At 46.1% G+C, this 24,401-nt stretch overlaps 1 protein-coding gene across 6 annotated transcripts; it reads left to right on the top strand.

Moving 5' to 3' along the window:
• Positions 1–2,631: 2,631 nt before the first annotated feature.
• On the top strand, positions 2,632–23,794 carry LOC111835589 (zinc finger protein 800-like). 6 transcript variants are annotated; one of them, XR_011992194.1, is made up of 9 exons: positions 2,636–3,044; positions 9,969–10,037; positions 10,437–10,584; positions 16,238–16,333; positions 16,425–16,568; positions 16,685–18,299; positions 18,981–21,211; positions 22,120–22,230; positions 22,525–23,793. XR_011992194.1 is itself a non-coding variant. In XM_023796059.2 (7 exons), coding segments are annotated over exons 2-7 (2,055 nt in total). In that variant the 5' UTR covers positions 2,636–3,044; positions 9,969–9,986; the 3' UTR covers positions 18,982–21,559. The 6 variants fall into 6 exon arrangements, 4 of the variants coding, with proteins under 4 accessions (XP_023651826.2, XP_023651825.2, XP_072569752.1 ...); XR_011992186.1 differs by having other exon boundaries at positions 22,120–23,794; XM_023796059.2 differs by lacking the exons at positions 22,120–22,230; positions 22,525–23,793 and having other exon boundaries at positions 18,981–21,559.
• The last annotated feature ends 607 nt before the right edge of the window (positions 23,795–24,401 follow it).

Genomic DNA, 24,401 nt, shown 5'->3' with positions numbered 1-24,401 from the left:
AAGAATGTCCTTCTGTGTGTGACAACATCTTCAACATGTCAGTGAATTCAGAAAGGGATCCATTTCAACAGCAGTTCTCTCTTATTATGATAATGTATTAATGCTGACCCTTTAGTTAATTGTCTACACAGTAGCGGTGGGTACCTTTTGTTATGTTTTCCTGGGGGGAAGGGCAGAAGGAAAGGGATTAGAATTCTCCAGAACAGAATTCCGCAAGTACTATTAAACGCATATATTTTTTTAAGAAAAATCCCTTTGAAATTATAAAGCATGTAGTGCAAAGAGGCACACATTGCTTCTTAGGGAAAAATAGTAGACTAATACTACCACAATTATTACAATTTATAACGGTGCGATTAAAACAGCAAATCAGATCACCCTGAAGAATCAAAACGATTTATGCAATGGAAATAAAGGCGTAATCGCGTTTATCAGAACGGATTGCATTTAGGCAAATGCCGAATATCACGTGTGACAAAATATTATTATTATTATTTAATTAAAGCAAAGATTGTCGTTTCGACTAAGCGGATCTCGTTCAAAATTCGTTGTATTCCGATATACACGTTGTGAAGTGTTTCCACTTCGCAAAATGTCTGCGGTGAGACCATCGCCTGTTGCATCGCCCTCGCGGCGCCGAGGTATTCAGACACTGAATTTCGCGCGTTAGCCGGAGATTGCGCTGCCATGGCAACCACATTAAACAGTACCTGTGAAAGAACAACATGGCGACGCCAGAGTGCTGCGCCGCGTTTCTCTAAAATATGTGCCCGACCATTAAGTTTTTCCGGATAGTCCCTTGTGCTTTAAGATAAATTTAGTTAGGGCTCTTGTTGTATGCACACGCCGTCCGATCATTCCAGTATTTTCGCCCACTTCTAGTTAACTAGCAAATAAATGAATTGCTAAAGTAATACAAACATAGAAAATACGACCAATTATACGTACAATTAAACGCAGGCAGAATGGAAAAGGGATAATAGTGTTGAAGATGCGGCGACAAAACCGTATACAGAACTAAATGGATATGGCGAAATTACAATAGCTGAACCGTAGACTTTTTTGGCCACGTACCTTCACACCCACTTTGCTTTTTGAACTCGATTCACCAACTGGACTCGCTACTACTGTACCATGTTTTTTTTCTCCTCGATATGACTATGACCATTATCTGTATAAGGAAAAGGTATTTTAAAAGTTACTTTTTGTTGCTTTTTTTGCAAAAAAGTTGTCACCTAGAATCAATAACGTGCTTTTTGATTATAGATCATGCTTTATGTTAATCAAAGTACACCCTAAAAATAAATATGTCAGAGGAGAACTAGAATCTGTTTCTGATGTGTTATATATGACAAGAGAAAGTGGAAAAAGTTTATGTCAAAAATGTCGTTTGGGTTTGTATTACAATGTGAGTAATTTATTTCCTGTAAAAAATCGTCACTTTAAATTAAACTCCCTTAATGACGCTGTCTGGAGAACCATGGACATAAAACTGTTCTCGTGAACATTTAAATTACCACTTATGCTATTTCACTTTTAGTCTATGCTAATCTTTAATACTCGATCTGCGCCCAAAAGATTAAAAGAATGGTTACACCAATCTTGACTTGAATTTTCAGGGTAACACTGATAAAAGAGCACAAGCTTAAAAGATGCAAGTGCAACGTAAATTTCTACTGCACCGACAGTTTTGGCAAACACCACCAACAAAATCAAACACAAACCGAAGACGTTTGCCCTCTCATGCAAATAACACGTCGCCACTCTCCATATTATGCATCATGCATAGTGAGGCTGATGACAAATACTGCACGTAATTTGGAGTGAAATCACAGAATTAAGGACATAAATATAATCAATGATATAGAAAAGAACTCAACGCGTGCAAAACTATATACATAGACCCATATTTTAACACTGAGGTTTGTGCAAGTATATATGTGTTAACCAGCCAATAACCAAGGAAATTCACAGACTGGTTTCTTGTGACTGAACAAGATCCATCCATCCATGCATACACCCAAACATCCAGCTGTACATCTTCGATTATAGCTAATCCGGACAGGCCTTCATGTTATACAGCTAGGAATTTAACAAGGGTCATTTACGCCAAAGTTATAAGATAAACACCACGAATAACAGAAATCCGGCGTACAAGCAAATATGTTTTGAAATTATGCAATTTTTTAAAATAAACATTTTTAAATAAACATTTTTTTAAATATTATTATAAAGTTGTGGTGTTTCTCAACAATTTACCACAGAACAAAAATACCCAATAATGTTTACAAACTACAGAAATTTGGAGTTAAACTTATGTTTAAGGAAATACGGGAAAATTATAAAAACTGAATACAGGACGAGTTAGTCAAAACTTAAAACTTACTTTGTTCTGGCGTATTTATTATATAAAAACTTCCGAACCTTTTAAATACAATTAAGCTAAATAGTTATTTTTTTTTGCGCAAAATGACTTACTAAAAGCGTAACGGCTTATAAAGTGCGCAGTTCTGCATAACATCTAACTTGAATGCTTAGCGAGCCGACGTGTAGGCTATTAATACACAAGTAATATATTTAAGATGAGATAAGGTAAGTGACTGAGTGAGAACAAACCAAAACGAGAGTGATACATTTCAGTTTGTTTAATTTTGCATATTACGCCGGAGTGTCGCCATTTGGAGTGAACAGGCGTGCGTTTTAGCTCGGAGACGGAATAAACAGGGTCCAAATTGACCGGAGCTGCCCGCCTTTACTGGGGGGAGTTAATCTAATGCTTGTCCACCCCCTCTGAGTGGGGAAGACGCTGGCATTCACGCTGCTGCGGAGCTGAAAGAGGCGCCGCACCTTTGCGCAGCGGCCGCTCTTCAGCTGAAAGGTCTCCCTCTCCGTGCACAAAGGCGGCTGCCGGAGCGGACCGCGGACAGGCGCTCGAAGGCGTAAGAAGCCGCCTCCAGCCGCCGGGACGCCGACTCCGTAACGCCGCTCGCCCGAAAAGCGCCATATATCCGAATTTTAGGCTCCCGATTGAGCGGCCCGCGCAGGTAAGGACTCCGCAAGCGGTTTTGCCGGGAGTGAAAGCGCGGGGCCCGAGTAGCGTTGAAAGGCGACCCGATTCCTCTGCCTTGCTTTCCCGAGCGTGGTTGTTTTTTTTTTGCAGAAAATGGCGTCATCGCTGTCTTGTACTCTGCCTCCACAAGGAGGGGAAACACGCTGGTTTCTGAGGCTAAAAATCGCCCGCCGGGCTTGTGATCAGATGCTTCGCTTCTCGGGGGTGGGAGCCGGTGCACGTTTCGGCCGTCGGCCGGCGTTTATACGCGACTTTGTGCGAAATCGCAGCCCGTGGAAAGACGCGCAAAAGCCGGAAGGGTCACCGGAGCTGTGCGCCAAGCTCCGTCTTGGAAAAGGTGGCACGGAGTCGCAAAGCGCAACATTTTTACACTTGAAATTTCGACATTACTGGGGTAGCTCGGGGAATAACGTGGGGCGTAAGTTTTTAAGACGGATCGATTGACTGTGTTTGACGAGAAACCGCCGCTGGCCGGGCTCGCATTTATGGATATGTGGACATGCTCTTTGTATATCTTTTCTTCGGCTCAGCCCGCTTTTGCGCCACACTCCCTGCCATGCAGCAATCTGTAAAAGGGGCCTCTTTTTACGCTTTGAAAGGTGCGTTTTGTACTTGGCTTTTCCTTTGATCAAGTTAATCTGGCCCTTTGTGGTCCAAAATAGGGGCGTTTTGGGGACTGACAATATAACCGTGTAAAGGAGATTTCAGGGGATAATGGGGCGATGCAAATCGTGCCATGAGAACGGTAAACTGTTTTGCCGTAGGTTTCCAGAAAAGAAAAGGTCGGAATAAGATTCCCATTTGGCCGGCCGGGGTGTAGTTAACACAAAAACCGGCCTCTGTAGCTGCGCAACGAAGGTCCCGCTTTGCGCATATTCACGGGCGCCCAAGCGGCCGCCAGCTGCTTCGCGTAGACATATTTATATGTATATATATTTTAACCGCTGGTTAACCTACTTAAAAATCCGGTTGCCTGCATCTTTTTGGGTAAAGCTCTGCTTGCGTCCTGGCGGTCTGTCCCGCGAGTTGAGCGGAGTTGGATGGGGAGTTGAACGGCACGCCGCGTCCCCAGCCCGCTACGCCCTGTGCCCCCGGCGCGTACGGCCGCGCCGCGCCGAGCACGCAGCTCCTATCTGGCGGCATTGAAACCACGCGGGATCGCAGACCCGTGTCCGTCCCACCGTTAGACGAACACCTCAGCTAGGGGAACGAGTTAGCGTGTGCACAAGTGCAGTTGTCAGACCGCACGTACTTAGGCCCACCAGGTTACCGGCCAGGGTACAGATGTCTCACATGGTGCCTCCCAGTGCTGTTTGTCGTCTGCATCCTGCTTCTGGTTTTGGGATTGCGGGGGGATAGCATCATCCGAAGTGCAGATTCGGGCCGAAAATCCTTGGGGGGATGAAGAGTAAAGCCATTAAGTGGATACTCGGCGGTGCCGATGCAGACGCCGGCGGAGGAGCTTGGCTGCGCCTTTCCAGCCTGTGGTCCTAAACGTGCCCGCATTTAGTGGCCCCCTTCACTTTGGCGCGCTGTAGCCGGCTGTCCGCCTATATGCATGCGACTGAGGCGGCCAAGCGTCCAAAATAGACACCAGTGATTCTAAATCAAGAAGTGTACATCTCGCCTTACCCTGGTCGGTCACATCGGAACCGCACTATGATCAGTGGGAATGATGGCTTTGATCAGATCACAGTGAAACCATGGACGCCCCGAGTAATAGTGCGTGTCATATAGAGGTGTGTACCAGGAAAGTCGGAGTTCGTGATGTTACCTATTATTGTGGTATTCAAATAAGCTGATCACATCGGCCTAGTTGAGAACGGTAGTCACGAAAGGAAACACCGTGTTAATGCAGACATAAACACGCCAGCAATTTAAATATAAAACACCGTAACATCTCTTATGTAGGAATTACATCGCAGTAAGCCATGGAAACGCCAAATCTGTTTGATTTAATACCAGGGTCACTGTTATCAGTATTGATCTAGAGAATTATCCCAAAGTATGGGATGTAATACTGTTCCACATTCATAAACAGAATGCTTCTAAACAATGTTATTCTATATAGGGAAAGTTTGGGCCCAAGGTTGTGGTTTTTCTTATCTGAAGAAAATGCAGTGCTTTAAAGTTTATATAGTTTAAAGCTTTACTGACTGTACACTTTTGAATTTCACAAATTCCAAATGGTATCCACATGCTTGCTTGGCGTGAGCCCTTCAGTGCCATGCCTCAGTCATTCTGCATCTTCGCTTTGCTTGTGTGGAAATTTACTGGTATCAGACTTGAGCGTCATCAATTTAGATCAGGGGTGGGAAATATTATCCAGGAAGGGCCGTTGAATATGCAGGTTTTTGCTGCAACTCCCTAATTAGGTCACTAATTAGAGGACTGATTGGCTGAAGAGTCCTCACACCTGAATTTGAGCAGCTGACCTAAAGGTCATCCCAAAAACCTGCATACACCAGTCCTTTGAGGATAAGATTGCCCACCCCCGATTTAGATGAACTGAACCAGTGAAATTCAATATACTCCATAGGCTGGCTTTTGTATTTGTATTTTAATTTTTTTTTGCAGATTTTTTACATCTAATTTTAGCGGAGTGTCCAAGTCCTTCGGACCTGTGCTCTTCATCCACAGAGTCCTTCATTTATTCTTTGCTGTGCGACATTTGGTGCCCTGTGCGGAATACGATTGGCAGGGTTTGCTGGCCAATGAAATCACCCCAGGACTTTTAATTGACTGGGCTTTGTCTGGCTGTTTACTGTTACTGACAGGAAGAGGAATGTTTGCTTCCTGTGACTTTCGGAAGGTATTGCACAGTATGTGTGACATTTGTATGGCCTGTGAAGTGATTTCTTGGTGTTTGCAGCCTTCCTGCAGACATTGGTTGGTGTGTGACATAAGTGAGGTGGTGCCTCATAGATAGCAGGCCCATTATGAATGGAATTTCATCTTTCTAGAAGGACTGGCTATATCTGACATCAGCCCATCACGTCTGGATTTGCCAGTCAGGAAGTTGTCATTGATTAGCTGAGGAGCTGTGGCGTTGCTTGTGGTTTTGAGGCAGGGAAGTGTCATCCATGCACTTTGGTGGTGAAGCTGCTGTGATGTAGCATTCATCCAGGCCCCCAACTTCTGATGTTTCATGAGAACACCTTGAATGTGTTGAGGTGCTGTTGTCTTTTATTAATCTTAAGGTGTTACTACAAAAAATGCACACCCCCAATGGTGATCTTGGTTTTTGGCTGTCTGTCAGCTGCTGTAATATATTTTGGGTCACTACAGTGATAGAACTTGCTAAATGCAGATTTACCATTTTATCAGTCAGTGTACCTTGTAAATTTCCTAACAACTGTGAGCTTGAATTAACTGTAAGTCATTTTCTTTGTAATCAGATGACACTTTTATGAAAGGCTGGACTGTTGCTGCATTCCATTTACCTTGGAAGTCAAAAGTCAGAGCCGGGAATGACGTCGCACCCTAGTTAACCACATTCCAGTACAACTAGCCAGGTTAGCTGTTAGTAATTCCAATTCTAGCCAGGTTCATCGCTAGGCATTGTTAGCAGCTATGCATTGCGTAATACTACAAAATTACAATTATGTGACGTTTGTATTTATAAATATCGCGCAAACACCGTGACAACATGTCCACAGATAGCGGTTGGATAGTACTGATTTAATGAGACAAGACAAAAGTATAGTATAGTAAAGTATAGTATTAGTACTAGAACAGTGAAGTACTACAGCTTTTTACTCTTGATGCACAGAGCAGCCATCATCAGTCCTGTTGTCGAGGTTGCTCCGACTTTCCGAGTTGGACATCCTGATTAGAGGGTGTGTTTTAGTTGAAATTTCCAGTTAGGAACTCAGAAATTCTGACTCCTCAGTTCAAATGCAATGTGCCATGTAAAATCACTCTGCCAAGTCTGGGATTTGAACCTGAAACCTTCTGATCACAAGCACGGCCCCCTAACCCACTGAGCTACACAGTGCTGTGGTGTTCAGGCCACTGGGGTTCCTACTGACATTTCACCAAATGCGCAGATATATGGAATCATCGATTCACAAGTTCATCCACACAAATGGTTGTTAGCTTATATTGGGGGGAGGGGGAACAAATTTAGGAGCAAAATTGGAAATCTGAAGTTGTCCTCTTGATTTTCTTGAAAACTTATACAGTGAAGCACAGGACTGCAAAGGGAGGTGCGGGAGGAGGTGTGGGAGCATCGTCTCCTCCCAGCCAGCTGAGGACCATCAGTGATGTCAGTTGCTGCCTGAATTGGCACAGCCTCGGTTCTGAATCGATTGTGACACACGTGCAGCATAACAGGAAGTGTAGCCAGTGGCCTGCCGTAAACACATGAATGAGTATCATCCGAGGCGGGGTGTGGCCGGTGAGCGGAGGGGCACGCGTTACCCTTTCAAATGCGTTTTCATTGGGCGCCTCTCTTATTTTCACCTGCCGTTGACTTGATGCAGGGGGTTTTGAACCCTAAAATAGCCATCACAGATGGCCAGCTAACTAAGAACTGTAGAAAGGTGCAGTGATTGCAGTCTAGGTGTCCTGGCAAGCAGACCTGCCATGGGCTACTTTTGAAAATGGTGTTGGTCTCATGACCGTGACCCCGGCTTCACACAATAACTGGTGTTGAGGGTTCCGTCTTCCTCTTCTCAGAGTCTTGGCGAAATGCTCTCTCCCTTGGTGTGAATGAGGACAACTGAATATCAGTCTACATGGCGTACAAAAATAGTTCCTCTGGAAAAATAAGGGGCTAACGGTGCCGTTATAGAAGTAATGGAGGAGAAACCTGAGAGCTTATTTTGACCAGTAGAATAACTTGAGCTGGCAGGAATGTGCGTAATGGTCACCTGAGGCAGACTGGTAACTGCAGCATCTGGCCTTTTAGAACCAGGGTGTATTTGGGTCCAGAATTCCAGGGACTTTCAGAATCCCCCCCCCCCACCCGGAGGTGGTCAGGCAGGTGTTGGGCTGATGTGGGCTGTGGTCTCTTGGGAAGAAGGAATGATGAGACAAATGCAGGGAACCAACCTAAAGTTAAAGTGCTGTGAAACACACAAACTTTCTTTGCAGAAGACTGGAGTCAGATATACAGATTTGAAGACATCAGGAAGCACTGTCCTTTAAAATGATGTTAGAAACTTTTTTTTGTTTCATTTCGAACATTAAGATGGTCCTTTTAAGATGTTCAGATGATTTTCTCTAGAGCTCAGTGATTCTTCTCCAGATCTGCTGTTCTTGGTTGCATCTCTCCCTCTCATGCTGTGAAGGCCGCAGGCTCCCAGCCCTGCGACGGCCAGTGTTGCTGGGAGTGGCAGTGAGTCTGGTCCACCTGCCCCCATGCAGGCCTCACTGTCTGGCTCAGTGACACCCCTGGCAGGGTATGGTAGCTCGAATCTCACCATTACAGGCTTGGATTCTCAGTGAGAGACGAGCTCATGATCAGTTCTTCATGGAAAAATGAATTTCATTAGCTTGAACTTTAGCACTCCTCTCCCGTTTGCGTGTTTAGAGCGCCATCTGCTGCCCTTTCGCTATATTGAAAGACAGTTGCTCGTGAAATGAAGCGTGAGAGGAAGTCTGTGATCAGCTCAAAGGGAGAGGTAAAGTTTAGGCCGTGACGGTGGACAGTGTGACCGAGTGCTTATGACGCTTCTCTTTGTGAAGTAACGACTTTTAAAAAGCAAAAACGTACAACTTGAAGGTGTACAGAGTTACTGAAGTCAGTGAAACTGAAGATACAAAAGATTCCTGTCTAACGCACCTCTACCGACAGGCTCAGGGAATCTCCAACGTGGTTTTAAAACCATATACAGCTTTCAGAAAATGCAGGCCTGAATGTCAATGCATTTCAGGAATAAAGTTGAACTAATGGTTTATATAACATTGTTATAATAATATGATAATGTTGTTTGGTTGTAGGAGACGGTCAGTTCAGTGTTTTGAGATGCAGTATTTTAGACGGCAAAGAATGTCTGGGTTACACACCTTATTTCTGACACAAGCCATTTTCCAGAGGAACTTTGTTTAAAAATAAAAATAAAAATCGACTGAGGACCCCCCCTCCCCACCAAAGGGTAACATCAGTTTACATGTGACCTGTGGGACTTCTGTGTTTATAGAGCGAAGCGTTAACTCCAGGGCTGTGGAGTCGGTAGATAAATGCTCCGACTCCGACTCCTCAGTTTCTAAATCTTCCGACTCCGACTCCCCGACTCTGACTCCTCTGTATGTATATACTATGCTAATGTATTTTCTACATCCATTGAAGGAAAGGAAGGCAACATACATGTCATTTCACCACAGAATTACTGGCTAGGAAGCCAACACTCTACTATAATGCCAGATTAAAGACAAACACAATGAAAACAAGGTTTCAAGGGTAGCGCATAGCGAAGGGGAGCCGACGGAGCTGAGAACACATCAGATGATTTTTCAGGCGTTTGATGCGTGATGACTCGTTGAACGGCCGAAAAATCGGCAGTGCATCTGTAAATGTATGGGGGGCTTTAGGCTAGGTTCACAGTTCCCTGTAACAGTGGAACACGACACAATGGAAAGCGGTGCCGCACCTTACCTGTGCATTACATCCCATATAGTGACGCATACAGTCAATGAAAAGCATGCTTCATGGTTACTTGACATGTTCGTTTTGTGGTAACATTATGCACTGCATGCATTGGGCTTTATTCTTACAGCAGAGAAGTAGTTCATTATGACTGTTTGTGAATTGGGACATTTCAACTTACTTTTTTAATTCCCATTTAAATTTTGTAGGAGTCAGAGTCGGTTAACTTTTTGCTGACTCCGACTCCACAGCCCTGGTTAACTCGTGTAGCACAGCTGACTGCAGACACACTTTCTGCTTTTCCAGGTCACTGCGAGGAGGAGTATGGAGAAACCGCACTCTGCTCTGAGGAAGACCCCTCACCTGCGGAAGCAGGTACCGGAGCCGCCCCGCCCCCCAGTCTCTGAGGAGGCCGCCTGATTGGCTGGCTGCAACATCCACGTGTCCTTAAAGGCACAGAGCTTGGGGAACCCGTGAAAGACAACATCCGTTAACCGCACGCCGATTGCTTATGGCATGTTAAGCACTGGGGAGATTATGCTCAGTGACGCAGACGCGATGGTAATCCTTGGTATTTTTTCAGCTTGGACAGGCACAGTAGGGTAGTTACTCATTAAAGGGGTGGGCAGAGTTTGAGGATTGCGTTTGCGATTTTTGGGGCCAGGTTGGTGAGGTCAGAGGAGAGGAGGAACCAGCCATAATCAGGGCTGACCGAGGCCCACCTGTCTGTTGGGAGCTGTCAGAATGATCCCTCTTGCTGCTTCCTTGGTTCAGCAGCTCAGCAGGATGGACTGGGAAGTAGGGGAGTCCAAGCTGCAGAAGACCCCGACCAAGGACCAGTGCTGCCAGACAGAGCAGCACCAGGACGACAGCGAGGCTGCGGTGCCCTGCACAGACGCAGACGTGGGGCTCAAAGCACCAGGTGACCTTTACGTGCTGTGCGTGTTCTCAGTTGTGTAGCTTCCCACGTTAACAGGCCTGAAATTAGAGCTCTGGGGTTTTTGTTTGGCTGCTGAATGCTTTCACCGTGTGACATCACCACAAGCGAAAATTCCTCCAGTTACTCCACTTTCTGCAGCACTTGTTCCCACCCACTTCCCATCACATGACACAAAAACTCCAATGCCAGCCTGACTCAAAAACCAATATGTGGGGGCCATTCACTGACTTGTGAATGTTACATTAGATTCCAGTTTGTCCCTTGTGTGAATGTGCTGCTACTCCAGAAGTGAAATTAAATTGCTGCTACACCAGACTGTGCAATAAAAGACAGAAGGATATCAAAATAAGTACTTAAAATATAGAAATGGATAAAAAGTTAAAAGAAAATACAAGTACAATGAATGAAATGACCTTTTCACTGTATTTAATATGTAATATAAAGGTAGTTATACTACAATTCAGGTTTCAGTTCAGCCAAGACTGATTAAAATACCAAACACCTGCTTGAATGTCTCATGGCTGTGTTTATGTGTGACCTGTAGGAGGCGATAGTGCGGGAGTGGGATGGGCCACAGAGATCCAGTGACAGGTGGGGGGTGGGCACAGATCTAATGACAGGTGGGAAGGGGCAGAGAAATCCAGTGAGGGGTGGGATGGGGTACAGAGATCCAGTGACAGGTAGGGAGTGGGGCACAGAGATCCAGTGACAGGTAGGGAGTGGGGCACAGAGATCCAGTGACAGGTAGGGGGTGTGGCACAGAGATCCAGTGACAGGTAGGGGGTGTGGCACAGAGATCCAGTGACAGGTAGGGGGTGTGGCACAGAGATCCAGTGACAGGTAGGGGGTGTGGCACAGAGATCCAGTGACAGGTAGGGGGTGTGGCACAGAGATCCAGTGACAGGTGGGGGGGGGGCACAGAGATCCGGTGGGGGGGGGGGGGCACAGAGATCCAGTGACAGGTGGGGGGGGGGCACAGAGATCCAGTGACAGGTGGGGGGGGCACAGAGATCCAGTGACGGGTGGGGCACAGAGATCCAGTGACAGGTGGGGGGTGGGGGTGGGGCACAGAGATCCAGTGACAGGTAGTGTAGGCCTGTTGACTGTTCGCTAGGTAGGCAAACTGAAGGAGGTTCAATAAGATAGATGTGATGTCCTTCAGGGGGTCAAAGCCAGTTTTTCCCAAGGTCTTCATGACCACAGATGTCGGAGCAACAAGCCTGTACTCACTCAGTCGTTTTATGCAAGATGAATTTGGCAATTGGGGTGTGATGGAATTTTCTAGTGATCTTGGTGAAGATGGGAGTTAGTTGATCAGCAAATGCTTTTGGGCAGGATGGTGAGATGCTGTCTGAGCCTGGTTTTTTCTTGGTCCGGAAGTGTAAATTATCCTGACAGTAAAAATTAGATTTGCAGGTACCCCCTGCACTTGCTACAAGTATATTTCCTCTACTCTTTCTCGGTTGACCTTTGTTCTGGGAAAGTTGGTGCTGCCATCTACTGGACATGTCCAGTGAGTTTCCCTGCACGTGCACAGTAGACGTGCATAGATATGCACTGATACGCATGATCTCCACTACACAGACACCGTCTGTAACAGTCTGGCACAAACCCCTGATGACAAAATTTAACTTGCCCTGTGTGTGACCAAAAGTGTACATGGAAAAGTGAATTATGAAGATGTTGATGTAGGATGTGACGGTGTCCGTGAGCTCACCCAGGTTCAAATGCACTCTAGTCAGTGCAGTCAAACCTAGCCTGTAGCCTCAGCTTTGCCTCACTGGTGTATCTTCTCACATTGACCACAGATTTAGAACATTTACATTTCTGCCTGTAGGTGGGGAGAAGATGAATGGACAGCACAGTAGGTCTGCTTAACACTGTAGCAGTGGTCCAGTGTGTTACTGTCTCTGGTTGGGCTCTTGATGTGCTGTTTGAATTTTAGGCAGTTCTTAGCTCAGGTTTGCTCTGTTCAAGTCACCAAGATGATCGTAAAGGATGTTGGGTATTTCTGCTCCACGCTGGTGATAGATACAGTTACAGTGCCTCACGCACACAGGCTTGCCTTGAGATGTAAACACTGACCAGAATAAAATGTCTCCCGTGGAGAGCTGTGGCTCCTCTAGCTTTAATGTGCAGGAAACTTCTGCATTTGTGAGGGATCTGACATAAAAGCTGTCGGAGTTGATTGCCAGATGCACAGCAATGCTTTCCTGGTAAACCTGATGTTACTCGGATTTGATCTGATGGTGTAGATAACACTGGTTTACAGCGTTTTTGTTTCCTTTATAATTTTTGATGTCAGATTGGTGTTGTGATGCTGATTACAGAAATCACATGAGGATTATGAGAAACAGGCAATTTTATTATTTAAAAATGTTTCACAACACAATTTTTTCACAGAACAACAGAGGGGTGTGTGATGCACTTTATGATGTCGATTTAAGAAATGTGCTCAAAGGTGCAAAGGACCGTAAGTCTGTTTTGCCAGAGTTTACAGCCTGTAACATGTTTGGATGTGTTGAGACAGGGTCCTGCTCTTTCTGATATGGAAAAACAATATCAAGGCAAGTATGCTTGCTGACTTCTGCTGGACCCTTAAGAGGAATGTTCCTCAGGCCCAGAACAGCAGGAAATCATACACTCATACCTTGAAGATGAGTCACTTCCATCATGCACCTATACCGTAAATATACATACAGCATAAGGTTTACTTATGTCACTCAAAATCTTTGACTGATGGTAAATTCTATTGAGATATTTTAATTTTGCACAAACAGCGCTGTAAGATTCCCCTATTTTGATTTGTGTAACAAAAAACAAAGTAAAAATGTGTTGCCTGGTGTAAAAAAACAAAGTACTGGAGTGCACTGAAGTAGGGATGCACCGATACTGATACTGGCATCGGGTATCGGGCCGATACTGCACTCATGTACTGATACTCGTACTCGTAAAAATTGCCCGATACCACTTAATTGCAAGATTACGTTGAAACTCAAAGCTACGGTATTTTTTCAGACTGTAAGGTCTGTTCTGCTAAAGTGACAAAAGGAGGAAGGTACAGCACACCACTGGACCAAACGACGCACCATAGTGCAGAGTACACGGAATTTGCTAATTTGCTAGCAGAGAAAGACTGCAACAACAAACTTTAGCACAAATTATGGAAAAGTGAGAGAAAATGCAACCGAAACATTATTTATATCCAGCATTAAATAAGTTTAGTTAATGTTAGATATAACTAATGGTTCAGGTTCAATCACAAATGTAAGTAAAGAATGATCACGAACGAAGAAAACATACATCTGAGCACCTTGCAGATCTTACTGGACTACGGTTTAAGTGTTTACTTTTTTTCTATTGGCTGGCAGTGGGAGCAATTGGATGGTTTAATATTCAGTTTTATGAAGTTTCACTGGTTTTTCATGTTAGCTTGGGAAGAAGCTTTAATCTAGGGTTGGTTTAAATCCTCCCCCCCGCCACACACACACATACACACACAGAGCGTGGGGCTATCTGCACCTGACTCAGGAACTAAGTGTTTGATGAGAGTTGGTATCAGGTCAGATGTATTTGAGCGCTACAGCGCCCTCGTGTGGAGAGGCTGTGACAGTACAGCTACTTTTTTCAGGCTGTGTGCGTGTCAGAGCTGACTTTGTACTTTCCTCAGAACTTCCTGCAATATCTGGCTCATAATCCACTCTGGCAAACTAAAAAATCAATATAAACTGAAGTTCAGATTTTTAGGGCTTGGAGTAGCAAATGTACATTGGCAGGAATCTGCAGGCATTGGGTGAGGGTATAATCTGGTGCGGGGGTCTTATGGGTCCCCGTTCCTGTACCACCCGAGGGGGCCGTGTGCCTCTGGGCCTGATCGCCTCACAGGTACAGGGTGTCTGGTGCGGGGGGTGGCTCACAGAGGACGTTGGTCTGAGCCTAACCTCTTTTCTGATTCTCGTTATTTCCCCCAGTATTCATTCCTGACACCTGGGTTAGCCTGCGTCAGGAAGGTTTTCCTGTGCCTGCATGGCTCATTTCCCGCCAAAGTGCTCTCCCTGTGCTCTGTCAGCCACAACATTGGTGCCGATGGTGTCTTCATGCACAGGTCTGCTTGGCAGACGGAAAAGGGCGTGACTGATCAGCAGCACACAGGAGCGGTGCGGTCATTGTCCTGCCCCCCTCCCACAGTGTACGTGGCAGTCTGGGTGGGAGGGGTGGGAGGTGATGTCTGTGTTGATTTTGGGAAAAGTCATGGCTGTTCAGACCAATAGCTTTTGCACTTATTTTAACCCAGATGTGCTCCCCCCCACTCTTCCAGGTGTGGTGTGGTGACTTCCTGACATGGGAATCAGTGTCACGGCATGCAGCTGTGGGGGTGTTGGGTCAGTTGAAGTAAGAACAACGTAGCGCTGCCTCTACTCAAACACTGCCCCCCCCCGTTTCGTCCTGAGTGACGTGCAATGTCTGCTTGCTTGTCACCATGGAAACTGTCATACAGCCAGGGATGCTGCTGATCCTGATCTCAGAAAAGGGAAGCTGCTATACACCTGTTGGGGGCGACGTGGTTTCTCAGTGTTTTGTTCTTGCATCTCCTGCTTGTTGGAGTTGACATGGGAAGTTGGGGAACATGAAGGGAGATTTAATTTCCTCCTCTGAGGTGAGGGCCGGCACACTGGAGCCTGTCACACAGATCCTCTGCTAGGTGTGTGACTGGTGACGCAGTTAAGCCTGACAGCTTCAGAAACGTGCGTCATAACATGTTTTAGCTGGAGGTGACAGGGCATGTCTACCCCGTGCTTCCCAGAGTGCTTGTGGGCTGCTTTGATTTGATTCTTCTTTCCAATTTGTCTTTTTATCTGCCCTAATAATAGTTACACATTCAAAAGAAATTGTTAAAATTGATCATAGGACATCACAGGTCGCAGCAACTCTTCCACATAAACTCTCTGAGATAGAGTTTGTTCGCTGGTGGCTTTGGCCTAACGCTTCTGTCCAGGTCAAACCCTGCTAGTTCTGTTGGATTAAGGTCTTGATATGGGCAGGTCAGGTCAATAATTCAAGCGGTCTTTCACATTGCCAGTTCTTGCACTCGAGATGAGTTTTGGGTCGTTGTCTTGCTAACGAACGAAAGATCGCCTGATGAGTAATGCCGATAGGATGACACGCTTTTGAAGTACGCTGTGACAGGAATGCTGATTGAGATCGCTATGGATTTGGTGAAGATCAGCCCTGTCACCAGCAAAGCATCCCCAGACCATGATGCTGCCTCCAACATGTTCGACAGAATGTACATGCGGAACTTTCCTGCTCATGCCCTCTGTATCTTAGGAAAAACACGACAGCTAGACACGCATAGAATTTTGACTTGGTCCCTAAGACCGACTTCCATTTCCTCTAATAGATAACTTTGGGTAAACATGGATAATTATGGTTTCTCACAGAGGTCCTAATAAAACAGGCTTGCTGTCAGACTGGTAGCTTCCCACTTTAATTTGCACTGTACGGTCGATTCCGACCCTAAGTAAGTTTTGAGTAAAACGATAAAGCAGACACTGCGCTTTGAGGCAGGGTGGTGAAGGCTGTGTGGAAGGCCCTGTTTGAGGGCGTTAACGGAGCGACTTTGCTTTGATTTCAGCCTTCTCCCTGGAGCCAGGTGACCCTCCACTCTTACAGCAGCAGCTTCAGACGTCCAAGTCTGGGATCCAGCAGATAATTGAATGCTTCCGCTCAGGTAGGCAGGCTTCTCGGCAGTTATCCCATGATTTCATTGGCCATCAGCCCAGTAATTCCACAATGGCGCCCCCTTGTGTTCGGCTCTGCAGGAACGGCGCAGCTAAAGCACATCCTGCTGAGGGAGGTGGACACCATTTTCGAGTGTAAGCTCTGCCGCAGTCTTTTCCGTGGCCTGCCCAACCTCATCACTCACAAGGAGTTCTACTGCTTCCCCAGCATCCTGGACATCAATGGTCAGTTCAGATGTCCTGCTTCCTTCCTTCCACTCCAAATTGGTTCATAAGTCAACTCTGAAGGTCACGATAAGTCTACCTGCCCCCTGTCTTCCCATTGATCTCTGTCCCTACAGACCCGCCTTCAGACAACAAGCAGAGCAAGGCCATCAAGGAGCTTCTAGAGGCCATCTACCCACGGAAGGACCAGCCTGAGTACGTGGTCAGGCTGGAGCCCATTGAGACCAACCAGAATGCAGTCTTCCAGTTCCTGTCCAGGGAGGACAATCAGGAGCCTGAGCCGGAGGCTGCCTGTCCCCCAGCCCCAGAGATCATTGCTGTCCAACCGACGGAGAGCCCACCAGGGGAGGTGGAGGAGCTGGCTGAGCCGGAGGCCCAGGAGGAGCCACCTTGCGAGAAAGAGGAGTCTCTTGCACAAGAGGAGGTGGAGCTGGTGCCTCAGAGGGAAGAAAATCAGGAGGAGGAGGAGGAGGAGGAGGAAGCCATCACCGGTGGGGTGGATGGCGTGAGGATCTCCTGTTGCCTTTGCGGGAAGGAGTTCAATTCACGACGGGGTGTGAGGAGGCATTGCCGCAAGGCGCATGAGAGTAAGCTGGAGGAGCTGCGCAAGTTCACGGAGACTCGCACGCTGCCCCTCAGCCTGCTGTCCATGGTGAAGCGCCGCCCCCGCCGGGCCCCTGGGGCTGCCGGTCGCAGCTGCCCCATGTGCCAAAAGGCATTCGCCACCAAGGCCAACGTGCGGCGCCATTTCGACGAAGTGCACCGTGGCCTCCGGCGTGACACCATCACACCTGACATCGCGACACGGCCCGGCCAACCGCTATCGCTAGACGTGCCCAATACTACCACGCGCCGCCACAAGGTAGCCCCAGAATTCAGCCTCTCGGGCTGCCGCTGCCTGTTGTGCCACAGGAAGTACAGCTCACAGGTCATGCTCAAGCGACATATGCGTATCGTCCACAAGATCCAGAATGGGCCCGGACCCAGCCCCGGAGTCAAGGTGAAGCAAGAGGCTCTGGAACGCAATGACGTCGAGGTCCGGGTACCTCCTGGTGGACCCCCTGTAGCCCCGGAGATGGAGAAGAAGCCAGCAGGCATAAAGAAGAAGCCCAAAAAGGGAGGAGAGGGCCCCAAAGCCCGCAGGACCAAGCTGGCAGTGGGCTTCGACTTTCGGCAGCTCTACTGCAAGCTGTGCAAGCGGCAGTTCACGTCCAGGCAGAACCTGACGAAGCACATTGAGCTGCACACCGATGGCACCGAGATCTACATCAAGTTTTACTGCTGCCCCATCTGCAGCTACGAGTCACGGCGCAAGCGCGATGTCATTCGCCACATCACCGTGGTGCACAAGAAGTCATCTCGCTACTTGGCCAAGATCGTGCCCACGCTGGAGACACGGGCGGTCAAGAAGCCTGCTGAGATGGTGCTGAACAGCGCCACGCGCCGAGGCCCGCACAGGGAGGATGCTGACGGACGACACGATCCTCCCTCGGTGCCTCCTGCCGCTGCCACTTTCCCCGCTGGCCGTAGGCAGGACGACCAGGACGGCGGCTCCGAGCTGAAGGTCACCAAGAACTTTGTGCTGCACACGTGTGACGTGTGTGGGCGCGCCTTCGCCAAGAAGCTCTACCTGGAGTCACACAAGCGCAGTCACCGCGCCAACAGCGGTCTCACGCCGGGAGACGATGGCCGGGCCAAAGGCCGCAGCACGCGCTCCAAAGCCTTACTCTGGTGAGCGCCCCCTGCAGTCTGATGTGCATGTATGTTAATGTCTCCTGGGAGGTGTGGGTGTCTGTCGATGTTTGACCTTCTACTGTAGATGGAATACGCTCATTCTCCTCTGCCTACTGATAACGTTTGACATCTAATTGACCAATGAAAAGATGTTTTATGAAGTCATATTTACTAGTATTTGTTCGTACTAGTTAACATTTGTATTCATGATGGTCGGGATTAGTTTGTATGTTGTTGACACTGTTGGAGATGCAATGTGGTGTTGGCATCACCGTTTTTAATCAGACTCCAGTTCCGGCCTGCATCGTCCCTGGCAGGTGTGTCGGCACAGGGCAGCCAGAAGACTGCCTGTAGCATCTACTCTGGCCTGGTCTGCAGATTGATTTTTAGCTCAAAAACATGCTGAGGTTTACTAGAGTTACCAAATTGCCTGTTATTTTTGCGTGCGCAAGTGCCCGGTGTGTGTGTGTGTGAGTGCCCGGTGTGTGTGTGTGTGAGTGCCCGGTGTGTGTGTGTGTGAGTGCCCCCTGCGATGGGCTGGCGTCCCATCCTGGCTTGTTCCCTGTCTTGTGCCTGTAGCCATGAGCACTGAACCAGCCATGAACAAACCCTGAAGCTTGGTGTAACAGCACCTGGTGTCATCTCTTTCTTTTTCTCTCCCCCCCCCCCCCCCCACAGATCCCCACATGACCCACACTGGATTTCCAAACAGAAGGAAAATATCAGCAAACTAGGAAGCCACTCACCATACAAGAAGGGGATGGATGGAATGTCTGGGACTGAATAAGAGGGGATGGATGACTTCTCGAGTACTGGTTGAATTAATAGGCAGAATCCAGTGTCCTGCGATACAGAAATTGATGAAGTAGCATTCCTGGTGGATCCATGCACTGCACGTCGGATAGAATTATGTCATTTTAACTTTAGAGCTATATGACAACCGGGCTGTAACGTCAACGTTGTGGAATTCTTTTGTAGAGTAAGCATTAGTGCAGTAGTGTCACCCCAGACTCCTGAATGTGTGTGCTGTGTGTATAAATGGTCACGGCTGCGAAAGGGGGGACCAAGCTTGTTAGCATGAGCTTTTATTGGTCAGAAACCCTCGACAGGCCGTGGATCAGCGTGAGTACTCTGAGCCAGTAGTAGAGCAAACACACGGCCTCCCATCTTGACTGGCAGCTCTGTGGTCCAATCTTTTTCCAGAATTGGTTTTCCTTGGCCAATGGCAGAGGCACACAAGCCTGTGTAGGATGTGGTTATGATATGTGTGCCCAGTAGGTGGGAGATATTTTAGTGTGTGGGCAACCTCTGAATTTTGGGATTCCCCACAAGTGCTAAAGGAAGGTATACAGACTGAAATGCATTGCACATGGATTGGACATTGAAACTGTGGGCTTTGAATAGAACTGCAGAAGTGTATGTCATCCAATCAGACACGTGAAAGATTTATTTAACTGTACAAAATCATTATTTTTTTAAAAGAGGGAAATATTCTGGCAGAGGTTTTATTTTGGATTTCAGAAGGTGTTGACCAGGGTCGTTGTGGTCAGAAGTCTATTTATGTGAACTAATATGGCAGCACTTGGTTTGAAGCATCTATATTTTTACCTTCAGATGTTACCCTGTAAATATCATATACCCCCTCAAAAGCTTTACCACTGAGGCTAAGCAGTACTTACCCGGTGACTTTTATGCCTTGTCCACACATACACGGGTATATTTTAAAACGGTGTTTTTCCTTCTTCGTTTAAAAAAAAATCCCCGTCCACACGAACATAGTCTTCAAAAAAAATTAAATTGCGCTGTCAAAAGCATGCAAAAAAAAAACAACAGGCGGCATTATAACTCGAACCGTACTGCCATGGTAGCCAATCAGAAGCCTAATTGCCAGTCCTGTTAAGTAGAAAACCATGGCGCACATTCCAACGCCTGTGTTGATCAGTATAATGCGAGAGTGACTCAACATTTATCTGTACACATGTAAGGAGTCCTGTCAGCAAGGTTAGCACAAGCACTATTTCAGCTAAGTCCGCCATTGCTCAAACTCGCCTAATGTATACAGCAAACAGCACACGCTTTGACGTTAAACAAAGTGGACAACGGCACACAATCTGACATTTCGAGCCAAAAACCGTTTTCCATGTCTACATGTCGACGCTGAAAACAGAGTTTCTTAAAATCATCACCCTGGATGGAGTTTTGCAAAAGCTCCGTTTTCAGTGACCAGAGACGCCGTTTACGTGTGGACAAAAGCCCAAGACGTATAGAAAAAGGTACGTTTTAAAATATACCCGTGTACGTGTGGACAAGGCATTAGACTGGGAGTTTTGTGTGACATGCAGGGAGTTAAGGCACGTGTAAGGGAACTCTGTGTGTTTGTGCGTGTGCGCGCGTGCACGCTGACTCTGCTTGGTCCTGTCTTCATGATATTTGTCTCATCTGTTATTGAAGAATCTGCAGTATTCATTTCCCAGCTTATTCGTGGAAGGGTTAGCCTGTTTCATTTTTATTTTCTCTTTTCGGACAGTGAACTAAAGACACTGTAGATCAGAAACTGCTGGGCCTGTTTTACTAGTTGTGACCTTCCTTAGATCATTGAGCGAGACTTTAATATTCTTTTCTAATTAAATCACATTCCTAATGAATTCCTGTTTAACATGACATGAAACAACCTGGAAATGTTTAAGCAACAAAACACCACTTGGATGTTTCAGTCCTTGCTATGGAAAGAGATCTGTGATTGAACCTTACAGTGAAAATGTAGCTTGATGGTGCCCGGTGAGACTGTTTGAAGAACATGGTATCGTGACCAGACCTCGAGGAAGACATGTTTGGTCACGCTGCTCTCCCTGCAAACCCACATCGCCATTGGCTGGTGGAAGTTCCCTACTGCATTCTCTGGCTGCTATGTAGGTGGAGCATGTTTTAAACACATCAGAAGCACCTTGTTTATTCGCTCCGGTGGTGTTAGGTCGGGTCCACGGTGTTTGAAAACTTCCACTCTTATGTTTAACTGATCTAGATTTCCCCCACATGTACCTTCAGTTCTTATACCATTGGCATCTTTCACTTTTATTTAAAACAGCTTGAGAGACTCCAGTTAGAGCAGAGAAAGTCTAGTCCTTCTGTCCTGTATTACTAAACCAATGTAACTAATGGGAAAGAAGTCATAGATTGTTGCTTGTTACTGTCTAGATGAATGTAATTTGCTGAATGCACTGTTTGTCAATAATAAACTAAAAGGCTGTCAGCTGTGATTTGTCATTCATGACCTTAGAATTTGCTGTTTTGTCTGCTTAGGGCCTGGGTGGGTGATGTGCAGAAGGGCCTGGTTGCCTAAATGGGTGTGAGGTTTGCAGAATGAACGGCCGCTTGTTGATGTTTCAGTGCTGTGAACATTTTATAAGTTTAGTGCAATTTGATTGGAACTCTGTGTTAATGCAGCGTATTCAGCCTCTCATTAGACTGACAGTTATGGGTTTGCTTACATGTGGTTCTCCATCAGGAAGTCTTCAGTTCTCTCATGATTGAATGAGGCTTGTTTTTTTGCATCATAAGCTCTGACTTTGAGTCGTCATTTAAGCCTCCTTTGTGACTGATGTAGTGGTCATAAATACTTCCTGAGTCCTAAACATGGATCCTAATTACATAACTAAACTAAAAATGCTGCGTTACTTGCTGTTTTTAGTAGAGTAGAATGAGCTCAGGCCAGGATTTAAACAAATTCTCTCCAGAAGACTATGATGATTACGATTAGAGTTGTCGCAATTACTCCGTTATTTAAAAGCATCAATAATTTTTTTCCTCGATCACTCAGCACCATCACAGAAGGAAGATTGCACACAGCAGATGGAGCTCCTAATGAAGAGGGGAGAAAGCACCAGTTGTGCACTGGATTACCTCTTCACCCTCACAAGGATACCAGAGGGTTTGTGGGAATTTTCTCAAGCAGTCTACATGTGCTTTGTGGACATGGAAAAAGTATATGATTGTGTTCCCTTGGGGTCCTTTGGGACTATGGGGTATGGGATCCATTGTTGCAGGCCATCAGATCCCTGTACAAATGGAGCGAGAGTCACACTCGTTCCCGGTGGGTGTTGGACTCTGCCAAAGCTGCCCTTTGTCATCAATTCTGTTAACTTTCATAGCCAGAATTTCTAGCCGAAACCAAGGGGGTCCGGTTCGGGAGCCTCAGGATCGCGTCTTTGCTTTTTATTTGCAGTTCATGTGGTCCTGTTGCCATCATTGGGCTGTGACCTGCAGCATACACTGGGGCGGTTTGCAGCTGGGTGCAAGGCAGTCGGGATGAAGATCAGCACCTCCATGTCTGAGGCCATGGTTCTCGACTGGAAAAGGGTGGATTGCCCTCTCCTTGTGGGGGATGAGCTACTTCCTCAAGAGAAGTAGTTCAAGTATCTTGGGGTCCTGCTCACGAGTGAGGAAAGAAGGGAGCATGAGATCGACAGGAGGATTGCGTCTGCAGTAATGTGGACCATTCTGTCGTGGTACAGAGAGGAACTGTTTCGAAAGGCAAAGCTTTTGTAAACATATTGCAGGGGAGTTTGTGCTGGTCGATCTCTGTTCCTACCCTCACCTATGGTCATGAGCTCTGAGTAGTGACCGAAAGAATGAGATCACAGATACAAGCGGCAGAAATAAGTTTCCTCCGCAGGGTGTCTGGTCTCAGCCTTCCTTGTACTTCTCTGTACTTGGCAAATAAAAGATTGATTTATCAAGAGCTTTAAGCATGGACAATGATGAAATAATAATGTGGATGTAAATGTAAACCAATTTTTGAAAAACCGGTTTTATTTGAAACAAACTTACACCTGCATCACTCAGTATTTCTTTTTTGCTCCAATGTAATGTGTGCAAACCCTAACTGGAACAATCGCTGTATGTAACATTCTTATCTACCAACCCAACAAGTTCTGATCAGATGTCTTTGTGTTTTTACATGCGGTGTTAAAATTAAAATATCATCAAACATGTAACAAATAAGTCCTCGCAAGTTTACTAGAAATATTGGTAAAATTTTACTTAAAGCAGTCATATAAATGCATTATACCCTCGTAAAGCATTACAGTGGTACCTCAGAACTCGAGTTTAATCCGTTAAGAACTCCGGATCGAATCCTAAAAAGTTCGAGTTGTGATCTAATTTTCCCCATAAGAAATAATGGAAATCCAATTAATTGGTTCCCGGCCCCCAAAAAATTACACCTAAATGTTTTTTTTTTTTTTTTAGCATTTAAACACAAAATGAACCGGATAAAACAACAGCATATACTGTACTAAACACATTTATCAAAACAGTAATTTGTAAAGCTCCTTCCGTGTGCCACGCCCCCTCGTTAACCCCGTGTGGAATCCTCATGTGATCAGCTGTTTCTGGTTGTTGTCATTAGTTCTCTGTATTAGTCCATGTTTCAGTTTGTTTCCCCAGTCCAGTTATTGTATTGTCCGTCTGCGTTTTGCCTGCCTTACCTGTAATTAAACCCCGTATTCCACAATACCCTGACGTCTGCGCCTTTGTCTCCGTTCCGTCCCGGCTTGTCACAATATTATTACAATTAAATGTATTAATGGTTTATTATTAATATTAAATTAGAAACCTTTATTTTTAAATGTATTTTATTATATAATAATTACTGTTACTGTCATTGTCTAAATGTATTTTTACTGTCTAAATATATGTATTCAGCAAGTGTAAACATGCACGGTGCTATCACAGCGAATGCGAGGCTAAGACTGAAGCTTTACCCTTTGTTTCCGCTGAGACATGCGGCATGACTCATTTCCCCTCGCCTACAAGTTATCTTTGGTCGGCGTTCACGGTTTGACTTCTGAGATTCAGATTGAGTTCTTGCTAATCTTTTTTCGAACTGGTTGGTTCGACTTTTAAGAAATTCGAGTTCTAATGAGTTCGAGAACTGAGGTACCACTGTATAATGTATTCATAGAAGATTATATACAGCGGCTATAAATATTTATAAAAAGGCATAACATATTATAGCCATGATTATTATGCGTTATGAATGCTCTATAAAGCTCTCATCCATAATGCAAACTGATTTTCGTAGAACCACCCATGTGCATG

Source organism: Paramormyrops kingsleyae, chromosome 1 (assembly GCF_048594095.1).
Source record: "Paramormyrops kingsleyae isolate MSU_618 chromosome 1, PKINGS_0.4, whole genome shotgun sequence".
Taxonomy (NCBI): Eukaryota; Metazoa; Chordata; class Actinopteri; order Osteoglossiformes; family Mormyridae; genus Paramormyrops; species Paramormyrops kingsleyae.
This window is presented reverse-complemented; position numbering and strand designations above follow the sequence as displayed.

Excerpts from the sequence above, each read along its gene's own strand:
- LOC111835589 (XM_023796057.2), top strand. The coding sequence starts at position 9,987 with ATGGAGAAACCGCACTCTGCTCTGAGGAAGACCCCTCACCTGCGGAAG. Across the intron at positions 10,038-10,436 it reads CCCCTCACCTGCGGAAGCAG|CAGCTCAGCAGGATGGACTG; the intron begins GTACCGGAGCCG and ends TCCTTGGTTCAG. Across the intron at positions 16,334-16,424 it reads AATTGAATGCTTCCGCTCAG|GAACGGCGCAGCTAAAGCAC; the intron begins GTAGGCAGGCTT and ends TCGGCTCTGCAG.